This window comes from Globicephala melas, chromosome 15 (assembly GCF_963455315.2).
Source record: "Globicephala melas chromosome 15, mGloMel1.2, whole genome shotgun sequence".
NCBI lineage: Eukaryota > Metazoa > Chordata > Mammalia > Artiodactyla > Delphinidae > Globicephala > Globicephala melas.
Window position 1 is genome coordinate 25,183,589 of NC_083328.1, and position 13,735 is coordinate 25,197,323.

Here is a 13,735-nt window from a genome sequence, read left to right on the forward strand (position 1 = left end):
GTGATAAACCAGAAGAGAATTGCCACACCAGAAATCCCCACTCCACTGCCCCCAACTGTCCATCACGGTCCCCTCCTGTCCAGCCTCCTGCAGCACCACAGCAAGTGCCTGCCACGCTTAGCTAAGCATCCTCTATATCTTGCCTCTTTTCTTTCCAACTCTGTGAGATACACGGCATGATCATGATCCCCACTTTACAGATGAGGACACTGAGGCTCCCAGAGGTGAAGTGACTGGCCCAAGGTCGCACACCGGGAACTGGCAGGACCGATTTTCGCACGCCGGCCCCTGAAGCTGGCCTTGTGACCCCAGCCGTATGTGTCCCTGGCTTTCTTTGGAGCGACACCTTCTCCTCGCCCAAGTATCCCCATGCCTTCAGCTGCCAATGCTTGGCCCCACCACCACCACCCCAACTAATATCCTCTTTGGGAATAAAGAGGGTCTGACTGAGGGGGGGGCCATTTCTCCAACCCCTCCCCACCAAATGTGCAAATGAGCTGGAAGTAGGCCAGCCCTGACCCCAGCACCAAGTGTGAAGTGGTCCACCTAGACCACAAGGATCTCAGTGGACAAAAGTAAAAGAAGGGAGAGCCCCATTACACTACAACTGCAGTTCTCAGAGCCTAAACTACCACGTGTCTTTGCTCCGCGACCCTGAGTGAGTGAAACTGTTTTTGAGGAAGAAGCCTTATCATAGGGCTCCTGGGTAATCTAAATTATAACTACCTTCCCCAGCACCCTAAAGGTCACCTTCCCCAGCACCCTAAAGCTCCAGCTTTCCCCTGGGCCACTGGTCTCCAGCCTTATAAAGCTGATTAGAGGGACTGCAGAAGGCACTGCCATTAATATGCACCGGTCATCTGCTATTAACAATCATAAAAACAACAACAATAATGATGGGCACCCTTAGAGAGACCCTGCTAGAATTGAGCCACCACTTTTTTAAACACAAGCCAGGCTGTAGATAGGACAAAACCTTTTCGATGATTTGAGATATTCACTCCACTCCTAAGAGTATGTTCCAAGAAAGTAAGTCAACAGGCACTACCCATGTGATATTCATTACAATGTTCTCTGTGAAAGAAAAAAAAAAAGAAGGGGGGAAACAGCAACCTAAATGTCAAACCACAGGCAATAATTATATAAATTACAGTCTACCAATACTAGGAACTACTGCTTGGACATTTAAAGGTATAATTACAAAAGTTGTGCAGGAACGTGGGAAAATTCTTACAAGAATAAATGAAAATGTGGGATAGAAAATAGTGCACACTTTACAAGCGCAACCTGCAAAACCACATAAAAATCTGGACAAGAATCGGATGTCAACACACCAACAAACAATGGCCAATGGAAAAATATGTGCGACACACATGACAGACAAAGGGGCGAGATTCCCAATATACTGAGAGGCCCCGCAAATTAACAGGAAAAAGCAAACCAGAGTAAAGATGCACGAAAAGGACACTGAAAGAAAGACATGCACAGAAAAGAACATGCAAATTACCAGGGAATATGTTGTAGGATGCTCAGCTTCTAACTTCTAAGGGAAACGTGGGTGAAAAAAGATATCTTTTTTGTCCATCAAATTAACAGAATTCGGCCATGTCCAGTGCCAGGAAGGATGCAGAGAAATGGGAATTCTCAGTCCCTGTCACTAGGAATGGACTTGCTACAACTTTTCTGGAAAATAACCGGCCAATACCCATTAAAAACTAAAATTTACATAATTTTAACCCATGTACAAGAATGTTCACTGGAGCATTGTTTACAGAAACAAAAAATGGGGAATAACACAAGCGATGTTATTAGCTGGGAAATGGCTGAATTAATTATAGCAAATCTATATTATACAATTCACTAAGGAATTACTAGTGAGATTCTATGTATTGCCATGTATCATATGTTAAGCAAAAATAAAGTGATGATTATAACATAACCCATTTTATTTTTAAGCATATTATTTATGTTTATAAACATTTCCATGATTACAGAGAAAGGACAGGAAGTATAGCTTGGTTATTGATTAGAGAGAGAGTTAACGCTTTATTTAAATATCTCTATGTTGTTTTCTCACAAGGAGTATCACTTTGGGAACAAAAGAACTCTACAATGAAACTAGAAAGTTTACATGTAAAAATTAAATCCGAGTTGTATTAGCATGTATTAGCATTAGATTATGAGTAAAACTTTTACCTGTTGTTAAATTGTTGATGTAAAAACACTTTTTAAATAACAAAGATGTCAAAGAACGTTTAAAATTTAAACATATCTTTTTAAAATTAGAACAAAACCAATCATTCTCTGGACCAAATCCACTGGAACGTAAGGTTTAACTCCGCTGGGCAAAACCCTCTCATACACAGGGAAGCAACATGAACCTGGTCAATTCCCAGCCTGATCAATGCTCTCAAATGCCACAAACATAGCAGGTGCTTAATAAATGTTGCTGAGTCCATTAGTGGGAGTATAAACTACAGCTCCACCTGACGATTAGAACGGTCAGATTTCAAAATGCACATATCCCCCAACCCAGCAATTTCGGGGTGGGGGGCTGGGGGTAGGGATTTACTCTGCTTTGTCATTTACATCTATTTGCATACAGTACCAAGATGAGTGCTCGGGGCAGCACCGTTCATCACACTGAAAACTGGAACCAAGGACCCTGACAGCAACCGAGGGAGGACTGGGTGAATACACAGCACAGTCCTTAACAGAAGAAAGTGTGGCCTGCAAAGTATTATTCCCTTTCTCTTTCAATTTGCATGGACTTAACATGTAAAGAAAATCAACACTGGTTTCTTAGTGAAAGGAGCCAGATACAGAACATTATTCAGAATATGAAACTATTTGGGGAGGAAAAAAAAGATACTCATTTTCAATCTCTCCCCACCCCCTCACCCTTCATACATATTTGCATATGCTTGAAATTTTCTAGAAGGACACCCAAAAAACTACCATGAATGGCGACTTCTGCAAACAGAGCACAGGGAGAGGAAGTACTGAAACTTTTACTTTCCCTTTATATTCTTCTAGAATATAGTTTTATTCTGGGATTTTTATAACTTTTTTAAAAAGTTATAACTTTTTTAAAATGATAATTTTTTGAAAGTAAAAGCACAATCAAAAAAGTTACCATGCAAGATCTTCCAGGCCAATTCAACATCTAGTTTTGTTTTGTTTTTAACATCTTTATTGCAGTATAATTGCTTTACAGTGGTGTGTTAGTTTCTGCTTTATAACAAAGTGAATCAGCTATATGTATACATATATTCCCCACATCTCTTCCCTCTTGCGTCTCCCTCCCACCCTCCCTATCCCACCCCTCTAGGTGGTCACAAAGCACCCAGCTGGTCTCCCTGTGCTATTCGGCTGCTTCCCACTAGCTATCTGTTTTACATTTGGTAGTGTATATATGTCTATGCCACTCTCTCACTTCGTCCCAGCTTACCCTTCCCCCTCTCCATATCCTCAAGTCCATTTTCTACGTCTGCATCTTTATTCCCGTCCTGCCCCTAGGTTCTTCAGAACCTTTTTTTTTTTAGATTTCATATATATATGTGTTAGCATACGGTATTTGTTTTTCTCTTTCTGACTTACTTCACTCCAACATCTAGTTTTAAAAGAAGAGTTTTCTAGCAATCTATAGAAAGTCATCTTAATCGTGCAAGAAAAGCACCTCATCATCTTAATGGGCCCTGAAAATGCTTTGAAGGGGAATCAAGTGGGGAATTCCAACTTGATCTGACCCTGAACGGTACAGCTAAGGTTCTGAAACAGATGAAACTCATTGAAAAATATAAACCTGAGACTCGCTCAAACCTAAATGGATCAAAAGCCCATGACTATCAGGGAGCAAGTAACGCTCCATCTCCTCGCTAAGCTGCAGTGAGCTTCTTCCTTGGAATTTCCAAACCCTTATTATTACCACAAGCCATTTTATTAGTGCTTTATGGATTTTTGCAGAATGCTCCAGGCAAGATTTTCATGAGACGGGCTCTGCACCTCAGGGCCTTTGCATCTGCTGTTCCCTCTGTCTGAGGCTCCCTTCCCCCAGCCCTTGCACAGCCAGCTTTGCCATTCAGGTCAAAGGTCAAATGTCACCTCCTCCAAAAAGCCTTCCCTGGACATGCCCCTATCATAGCTTGCACCCCAGTTCTTCCCAGTTCACATCTTTGCAGCACTTGCCGCCACCCAAAATCATTTTGGTCATCCCCAGTGTAACCTCCATGAGAACGTGGACCTCGTCTGCCTTGTTCGTGGCTGTATTCCCATCATCTAGAACAGTGTCAGCACCCTGCAGATGCTCAATTAATAATAAAAGACTGAATAAATGAACGAGTGAGAAAAGGTTGCGGGAAGAACAGGAGAACGAATCCAGTGTTGTAAAAACCACTCTCAAGCTGTCCGTGCCGGGGAAACGCAGGCACTTGAAAACTGCTCTCCAGAGAGGAAGGTATCCCCAAGCACGTATCCGTAGTTACCCAAGAGGCCAATAAAAGGTAAACGGAGGTTCTCAGAGAGACAACTCACTGAGAGGGAAGGAAAAAGCCTCAAAAAACCTGAATTATTCCCCGAGGGTACCGGATGCCACCCTCCCCGGGTCACCTAGAACCCATTTTCCAGAACTTGGCAACCTCCTCCAGGAGATGAAACCCCACAATTAAACCAAGGGGAAACTTAAGTAGAGTCTCGACTTTGTAACTGTCCACCTATCCTGGGGCAGTTTAAGATGAATGAGCAGCGCTTCAAAGCTGACCTCTAAGGACCAGGACTTCACGCTGGGACTGAGCCGTCAGAAACCCCACTCCCAACCCAAATGGATTCGGGGAGAAAAGCCCTGGGTAGAAAGTGGCAAACAGCATGGAAACGGCTGCAATCGCTTCTCTACCTAATTGGAGTTTAACCTCCTTAACATCTCATTAAGCTTCTCCACAGCAACCCCAATAAGCCAATTACGGGAGACGTTCAACAGCCTAAAAACTCAAGGAAGGCTTCCCTAGTGGCGCAGTGGTTGAGAGTCCGCCTGCCGATGCAGGGGACACAGGTTCGTGCCCCGGTCCGGGAAGATCCCACATGAGAGGCCCGCGTACCGCAAAAAAAAAAAAAAAAAAAACTTAAGGAAATGCAGGAGGGGTGAGGCAAAAGTCTTGCCCCAGATTTCTCCTCCAGATTCCTCCCCACCAAGGGCTGTGGGACTTCGCCACCCAGGGGACGTCTGACAACGTCTGAAGACATTTTTGTTGTCACAACAGCGGGGAGGTGCTACTGGCATTTAGTGGGTAGAGGCCAGGGATGCTGCCAAACAGCCCAGGGCGCACAGGGCAGACCCACAACGGAGTTACCTGGCCCAAAAGGTCAAGAGTGCCCAGGATGAGAAACTGCTCCACACCTACCACCCCTCCCCCACGCCGGCTTCCTCACTGCTCAGCCTTCAAGAGGGAAGCAGGGGTTCCACAGCTCCATCGGAAGAGCCGCTGTCTCAGTTACCATGCCAGGTTGGGGGAAACACTCGCCTCAGGATGTTCAAGTCCTTGTCATTATCTCAATCCATTTCATTAGCCCTTTATCCCTTTTGGCAAAACGTTCAGGTAAGTTTTTATGGGCTAGAGTTTTACTGACCATTAAGAGCTGATGAAATCTAGACCTTATCCCACCATGAAAATCTGGAGCCGACATCACAAACTAGACGCTTGCTTCAAATTCCCCGGGCATTGATAATTTGTTTATCCATCTCCCTCCTGCCAACATGACCAAGCTAGAGCAGCACCAAACCAGTGAGCCAGAGCGGCCCCAGTCACCTCACCAAAAGGCCGGGCTTCAAAGCAGGAGATGCCGACTCAAATGCCTATGGGTGCCAGGTGGGGTCCATCAGTGAGGGAAGCAGACCAGGTAAGAAAGCACGAAGAAAAAAGGCAACAGACGCCAGGCCTACGAATTAAAGTGCAATAAGGAGGAGCGGGGACTGCGGCAACCTGGGGCCAGCAGGCCTGTTCTGCAGGGGGCAGCCCCAGCTGACCACCACCACGTACAAACATGGGCCCTCATGCAATGATTTTTCAAAAGTCAGAAATGCAGATTTTTCTGTGAATTCTCCCCATCTGTAAATATTAGCAATCATAGTAATTCAACATTAAAATAAAGTCAAAGCAGCACACCAGTGGGCCAGATCTAACTCCCCCCAAGGAACTCGTCGTACCTTAGACACTCAAATTCAAATGCTAATGGCGCCTACAGTATGCCAGGCTCTGAGTCCTGGAAAAAGGGACGGACCAGACTCAGTTCTGACCTTTGCAAGACAAAATATAAGCAGTTGGATGTGGAAGCTGGAAGGCTTGTTCTACCTGAGAATCCATTCCAAACAGGTAAGGGACTGTTTCATCCTTAGAGGGCTCTGGAAAGAGGTTCCAACCCAGCTCACAAGCCACTCCAAAGCTTCATGTCATTCATTCCTTCAGTAAATATTTACTGAGCACCTACTATGTTCCAGGCACTGTTCCAGGTGCTGGGATTACACAGCACAGGCAAAACCCCTGTCCCTGTGAAGTTGACCTTTTGGTGAGAGTTTACAGGGAGTAAACAAAACAAATAAGTAAGAGATTTGGTGTAGGGCTTCCCTGGTGGCGTAGTGGTTGAGAGTCCGCCTGCCGATGCAGGGGACGCAGGTTCGGGCCCCGGTCCGGGAGGATCCCACATGCTGCGGAGCAGCTGGGCCCGTGAGCCATGGCCGCTGGGCCTGCGCGTCCGGAGCCTGTGCTCCGCAACGGGAGAGGCCACAACAGTGAGAGGCCCGCGTACCGCAAAAAAAAAAAAAAAAAAGATTTGGTGTAGATGGCAGTACGTACTGGGTTGGGAAGGGGGGGTTGGGAGGAGCCAGAGGACTGGGAATACAAGGAAGCAGCAGGGAGTCAGGGAAAGGCTGACTGGGGTGACATCTGAACAAGGATTTGAAGGCGCAGGAGCATTCTGGGCAGGGGAAACAGCAACTGCAAAGGCCCTGAGGCAGTGTGAGGGAGACAGAAAGTACCAGGTGATGTGGTCAGAGAGGTGAGGGGACCAGATGCTGTCAGGCCTTGTAAGCCTCTCTAAGCCCTCTGGCTTTTTCCCTGAGGGAAGTGGGGCGTCGCTGCAGGGTCTTGGGCAGAAGCGGGAGAGGATCTGACCTCTGTCTTTAACAGGAGCCCTCTGGCTGCAGGGTTGAGACCAGACTGTAGGGGCCAAGGAGGGCAGCAGGGAACGCACTGAGGCGGGAACACCCAAATGCAGGATTGAGCCCATGGTGGCTCTGGCCAGAGCAGCAGCTGGAGAAGCAGTGAGAAGCAGGCATTCTGAAGGAACAGGCAACAGGATTTGCTGAGAGATCAGCTGTGCAACGGGAGGCAAAGGTGGGGAGTCAAGGATGATGCAGGGTTTGGGCCTGAGCCTCTGGGGACAGGGCTGCCATCAGCTGAGATGGGGAGGGCTGGGGTGAGGGGGCTCCATGTTCCATGTGGGACACGGTAAACTGGAGCCACCCATGAGACACCCAGGTGGAGACGTTAGTTCCAAAAAGTTGAGAACACAAATGGAAAGAGAGATTTTCCGTCCACCACTGGGTTCCAAACGTGAGGCTCCTCCAAGACTATCACAAACAGAGCCGGTCCAGCTGCGAGAAGATCACTGCTCCTTGTTGTTGGGTCGCTGCGGCTTCGTTCTGCAAGGCTGGAGGGGAACCCAGGAACCCTGAACTAGCCCTTGCCCTGCCCTAGCCTCTCAAATGGCTTTTCTCCTCCCAAAGCCTTGTCACGCTGCCATTCTGAGCCTCAGATTCAACATGCGTGAAGTGGGGTGGACGGAGGGGAAGACCCCATCAGTTCCAGGGCCCCTTTGGCTCTAATCCGCAAGGGAGAGAGGAGACTGGAAGGAGGGGCAGAGAGGAAGGTGGAGGAAGGCACAGTGATGCGTCTAAAAACCCATAGAAAATTTGAAGAATGGGGGAAAAATAAATCCGCTCATTCTACATTGTTGTAAAGCCTAAGGGAGCTAATTACGCCAGGAATTAGCCTGACCCCAAGGTCAGACCTTACCCCAAGAAGAATTTCAAATGGTTTCTAAAATACTCCTTTTCTGCCACCCTTTAGCAGCTAAATTGAATATTCAGGGGGTTACTCAGGTGGAAGATGGTTCAGGGCAGCTCCGTAGAAAGTATCAGCACCAGGACCAAATATTAGCAGGACTCCATGAACCATGACACAGATCCACCACTTCTGTTCATCCCCAGCAGCAGCAGGTACAGCAGCAAAAATTAACTAGAAAATTCCAGTTGCTGCACCGCTCACATGTACTAAGTGCTAACTGTATACCAAGTAGCAACATTCTAAGCACCTGCCAAGGATTCTCTTGGTACCGTGTTACCATCCTCATTATACACATGGGGAAACTGAGGCATGGAGGGGGAAGTAACTCGCCCAAGCTGCAGAGCCAGGCTTTGAACCACAGGGATGTGAGCACTGCTCAGAGCCGCCATACTCCACTGCTTACTGACTTGTCGCTTACTTTTCGACATTTTCTGATTTTTCTACACTGGACACGCAACACATTAATAAATGAATTTTTTAAAAACATTAACTCGCAAGGGGAGGCCCGGGCCCATTTTCCCAACCATCATTTAAACATCAGCCACAAAACAGTCCTTCCTACCTGCCCCCCTACAACCACCCTCAAAAAAAAACAAAGGCAAACCCAGCGCTGGGGAACTCAGCCCCTGTTTTCCATTTAGATAACCAAGTTCCTCTTTTTCCATCCCAGAGCATTTGCCTGGGTGAAGGTGGGAAGTCAGCCAAACACTCACCACAGGCTATTTCCACGTGCTGGTTTTTCTGGCCATTTCCTGGGGCTCAGAGGCCAGCACTGGCCCAGGAACAAAGCTCTGACTAGAGTCTCAGGTGGGCTAGTCACCTTGATTTCTAAACACATGACCTTGGTCAAGGGAGGAGGCAGGCATGAGTGGGTGGGTGGCCCAATCCCATGCCCCAGGTGAAGAAAAAGTGGGTCCAAAGGAAGGACAAGCAACTCGAAACACACAACTTCATCTTTGGAAAGAAGAATAATAACCTCTGCTTAACTCTGTGCAGGGCACAGGCTGAGCCACTTGCACAGACGGACTCATTTACTTTTCAAAACAACCGCAGGAGTTTGAGACTTTGGGGGCCCCCACCCCCACTTTACAGATGAGGAAACTGAGGCACAGAGAGGCACACTGGCTTGCCCAAGGTCACAGAGTCTCTCCCGGCCTTGAGTGTGTGCCCTGGAAAACACAGAAGTCACCTGCTTTCAATTACTTTGGTTTCTCCTGCTACCTGGAAGTTCTCATGTCCCAGCTGCCTACTCTCAAACTCAGGTTCCAGGGCACCTCCAGAAATTGGGACATCCAGCAAGTCCAGAAATCCAGAGGGAGGGAGCGCAGAGAAAAGTCTGCAGGGCCAAAGACTGGGGAAAGATGCAGGGCCTGGCAGAAGGGAAAGCCAACCACCTGGCAACTTCTGTAGCAAAAGTCCTTGCAGGAGAAAAAACACAACTGTTTCCCCGGATGAGCTTCTTTAGCTAAATAAACGGAGGACACCCCCAAACCCAGTCGACTTTGGAAAACCTGACTAGACGTCAACTGCCAGTTGCCATCAATGAAATACACCCTGGTGCAGAATCTAATTTACAGCCGCCTATTTTTTCCCCTCTGTAATTTATGAGAAGAAAATAAACAAGGAAATACTCCAGTATTCACAGCCAGCACTAGACCAGATCCCCATCTGATTCTTGCAGAAATCATCTTGCTGTTGTTACACCAGGTACGGGGAGCAAGGACTCCTCAGATTCTCCTCTCTCTGCTAAGTACAACACTACTTTGCAAATAAGTCTGCTCTCCAATTAGTCCTGGACCTTGAGTGCAAAGCTCTGGACTATTTCCAGCCCCAGAGTAAATCTCTGATCCCACTGGCCAGAAAATGTGAGACATACCCAGCAATGTTTTGTTATTCTACCAAGTGATACCTCCCAAAAATAAAGCCTTTCCCACGGGGCCCTCAAGGATGACTTTTCAACACTCCAAATGCAGCCTGCAAGGAGAGGACCACAAAACAGAACAAGAAGGTATTTTTGGATGCTAATCACTGGCTCCAAAGAACCAAGGGTGTTTCCCTCTCCTGATTCCTAAACAAAAGTGGGAAAACTATCCTGTCCAGAACTGCATTCTGTGTTTACCAATAATCAAGATGGTGGGACACAAGAGTGCTTCCTGTAACAAAGAGGCAAATAGCATTACTGGGAAACTAAAGCCCAAGACACTGGGGATTAAACCACAGAGAATGGACTCCGAAGACTCAGCAGGCTCAGCAATGGACATTCAGAAGAAACCTGGAGGTGGGGGTCCCCACAGAGACGAGCCTCACGATTCAGGGGGTGGAATGGCACGCGCACTGGTATCAGGATACTGGGCATCCTCAGCTGCACCCCAAACCTGACCCCAGGGTCAGGCAAGTCCGAGCAGGGGTGAGCAGCCCTACCTTCTTTCCTGGCTGTTCCTCAAACTTCCCTAATTTTCCCCCTGTTCCCCCCAAACTCCCCTCAAAGTATAAGCAAAAGGAAAGTAAAAGATGACAAAAAAAATTGTAACCACAGGAGACTAATATGGATGCAAAACAAGTGGGGAGGGGGAAAACCTCAACCCAGTCGCTGGAAGCCCCTTTCCATAGCCTGAGCCCTTCCCCAGCTCAGCCCTTTGGTAACGGGGTGTTTGCGAAAAGGGGGCTCCAAACCACAAAGGAGATGGGGGAACTTAAGCAACGAGACACCCCCCAAGTCTGGCGCCTCCTTCCCCGGCAGGTTATTTTTAATCGAAAAGGGAACCCCAGAGCGGACAGGGCCCCTCTTTTCAGCCCCCTCCCCCAGGCTCTGGCCCCTCACCTTCCCCCAAAAGCCCCAGAGTCGGGCACAGGCAACCCCTCCCCAACGCCCTGCTTCCCCGGAGCCGAGTCACCCAAGTTTTCCCCCCTCAGCAGCACTCCCGAAGGGGCCGGCCGCGGGCGGGTTGGGGAGCGGAGCCCCCAGGCCAGCTGCTGGGTGGGGAGCCCGGCGCTCGGGGCGGCAGGGGTCCCCGGGGCTGCGGGCCCGGCCCGCCCTTCCCGGCGCTTCGCCCTAACCGCCTGCCTCCCCGCCCGCCGGCCTCCCTCCCTCCCGCTCCCCGCCGCCGGCCCCACGCGGCACGGGCGGCCGCCGAGCACTTACCCAGAAGGGGTCTGAGCCATCGACGCTGCAGAAGCCGCGGAGCGCCATGCGGCCGGCTCGGGCACGGCGGGCAGCGGCGGACGGACTAGCCCGGCTGCTGGCGGCGGCGGCGGCGGCGGCGGCGGCGGCGGCGACGGCGGGAGGCAGCGGCGGAGGGAGCCGGGGCCGCAACGCCGCCTGGTTGGCCGGCGCGTCACGGGGATGCGGCGGCCCCGCCCCGCACGGCCCCGCCCCGCTCACCTCGTCCGGCCCGCTTGGGCCACGGCGGGAGGTTGCACTGTCGCTGGTCCGGCCGGTTGGCCCCGGACCCTCGGGCGCCCGATCTTACCCCCTCATAGGAGGCCCGGGGAAGTCCGCTGTAGATGCGGCCGCGACCTTTGCGTCCAGACCCCGCGACCAGTTTTCAAATCCTGCTGTAACAACAACGACGACGACAGCATTAGTAATAGAAACAACCGGGAGAAATAGAGTGTACTTATCCATCTATGAGCCAGGAGAGTGCCAGACACCGTAGCTGCGTCCTCACTGCACCCTCACTGTTATGACTCCCTTTTCATGAAGGAAGAAAACAAGAGGCAGAGAGGTTTGAGTGACTTCTCCAGGGTCACCGGGCTTACCCAGCCTGCTGACTCCAGAGCTGACGCAGAAACAGTAGGAGGTGGATACTCTATTTAATCTATGCTTTACAGGTGGAGAAACTGAGGCTCAGAGAGGTGAAGCGACTTGCCCAAGGTCACACAGCTGGCAAGTGGCAAAAGTGGGGCTGGAACCCATGACCAGTCTGACTCCAGAGCACTCGTAGCCTGAAGGCTCCAATCTCTAACCCAAACAGCTGTGTGCAAGCAGCTTTGACATTTTCTCCACCTTCTCTGCAGCACTTAGGAAATAACCAGGTTACTGATCTTTACCTTTGAGGTAAAGAAACTGAGGACTAGAGATACAGTAATAATTAACAAACATTCACAGTCATGGGGCTTCCCAAGGCTGAGCTGTTAGCAATGAACATGAATTAACATGTGTAATGCTCACAGGAACCCCAAGAGGTAAGTACTATTATTATCCCCATCTTACAGTTGAGGAGACTGAGGCCCACTGAGGCAGAGTACTTTGTCAGGGATTATGTAGACCGTAAGTGGCTGAACCAAACTTTGAATCCAAGCTGACTGATCGGGAAGGGAGGAATCTATAATGCTAACCATCTTGCCATACTGTCTTTTTTTTTTTTTTCCTTTTTTTTTGGACCTCAGATTCGATGAGGAGACGGTAGAGTGTTCTCACTCATTTTGTTCAGATTTTCCAAGGAATGCATACTATACTGTCTCTTTTTAATACACAGGCAGCCAGTGACAGAAGCTGGGCCTGGGGCCTGGGAGTCAAAGCTTTCCTCCACACACACACACACACCAGCTGTACCAAATAAAACAGGAAGAGTGATTGAACTTGAGACTGCCCCCCTCCCCCTGCCACTGCCCTGCCATGAACCTAGTGAGGGAGGGAGGGAGATAGCATTGTTTTCTGTGACTTTTTTTTATTGGCCCAGGTTCCCCTCAGGGTGAGTGAGTTTTTATGGGATAATTACTTTCAGGTTATAATGCTCTTTGAGCTGTTGCTTTGACATTTATACATTTAACAAATACTTACTGAGCATCTACTATACGCCAGGTCTTTCTGGAAACAGGACAAAGTTGCTGCTCTTATGGTGCTTAAAGTGTTGGGGTTTCTTGCGGGGGAGGGGTGTTTAAAGTGTTTTTTTTAATGGGAGGGGAACAGGTTAATCAAATAATCACACAAAGTATATTTACAGCTGTGATAAAAGCTAGGAAGAAAAAGTGGGAGTAAGAGGGTTTTAAAGGGTCCTCCTGGCCTACTGGCAGTGGAAGTCAGTGAAGGCTTCCTGGAGGAAGGGTCTTTTGAACTGGGATACAAGTGATGAGTCTGGTTTCATGAGGCCTGGGCTGTGTTCTGGGATGAAGAAAACAGCTTATGGAAAACCATGAAGCAGGACAGAGCAAGTCCCTGGAGGAACCTGAAGACAGTCTGGGTGGTAGGAATCAGAGACAGAAGCAGAAGGGACTCATCTGGGGCAGGAGGGATCAGGAGGGGCCAGAGCATGCAAGATCTTGTTGGCTGGAGGAGGGTTTCAGCCTGGCCCCACGAGTGATGGGGAGCCATTTCTGGATTTTAAGCAGGGTACGAGATGGTCAGATTTCTTTCCATTTTTATTCAAATTCTTTATTCATCCATTCTTTCAACAAATATTTATTTTTATGAAAAGGTGCTCAACATCATTAGTCATCAGGGAAATACAAGTAAAACCCAGTGAAATACCATTACACACCCACCAGAATGACTGAAATGAAAACGCCAAGTCTTGGCAAAGACGCGGAACAACCGAAACTCACCCTCTGTTAGTGGAAGTGAAAATTGGTTCAACCACTTTGGAAAACCGTTTGGCAATTTTTCCTAAAGCTAAACA

The 13,735-nt window shown here is 48.8% G+C and overlaps 1 protein-coding gene, 1 non-coding gene and 1 pseudogene across 5 annotated transcripts in view; 1 reads left to right on the top strand and 2 right to left on the bottom strand.

The window, feature by feature from the left end:
- Window positions 1–11,377, bottom strand: part of ABCC1 (ATP binding cassette subfamily C member 1 (ABCC1 blood group)) — a 130,393-nt gene extending 119,016 nt beyond the window's left edge. For all 4 annotated transcript variants that reach the window (XR_009559211.1, XM_060285800.1, XM_030884056.2 and 1 more), the window contains exon 1: window positions 11,260–11,377. Coding sequence is in view for 3 of the 4 variants with exons in the window: in XM_060285800.1 (XP_060141783.1) it covers window positions 11,260–11,307 (48 nt within the window). In the remaining variant the exon portion in view is untranslated. The remainder of the gene's footprint in view (window positions 1–11,259) is intronic.
- LOC115867589 (transforming protein RhoA pseudogene) overlaps window positions 11,306–13,735 on the top strand; it is a 29,953-nt pseudogene continuing 27,523 nt past the window's right edge.
- LOC115867700 (small nucleolar RNA SNORD116) lies at window positions 12,498–12,591 on the bottom strand. Its single transcript, XR_004045238.1, has one exon. It is a non-coding gene; the product is annotated as a small nucleolar RNA SNORD116 (small nucleolar RNA).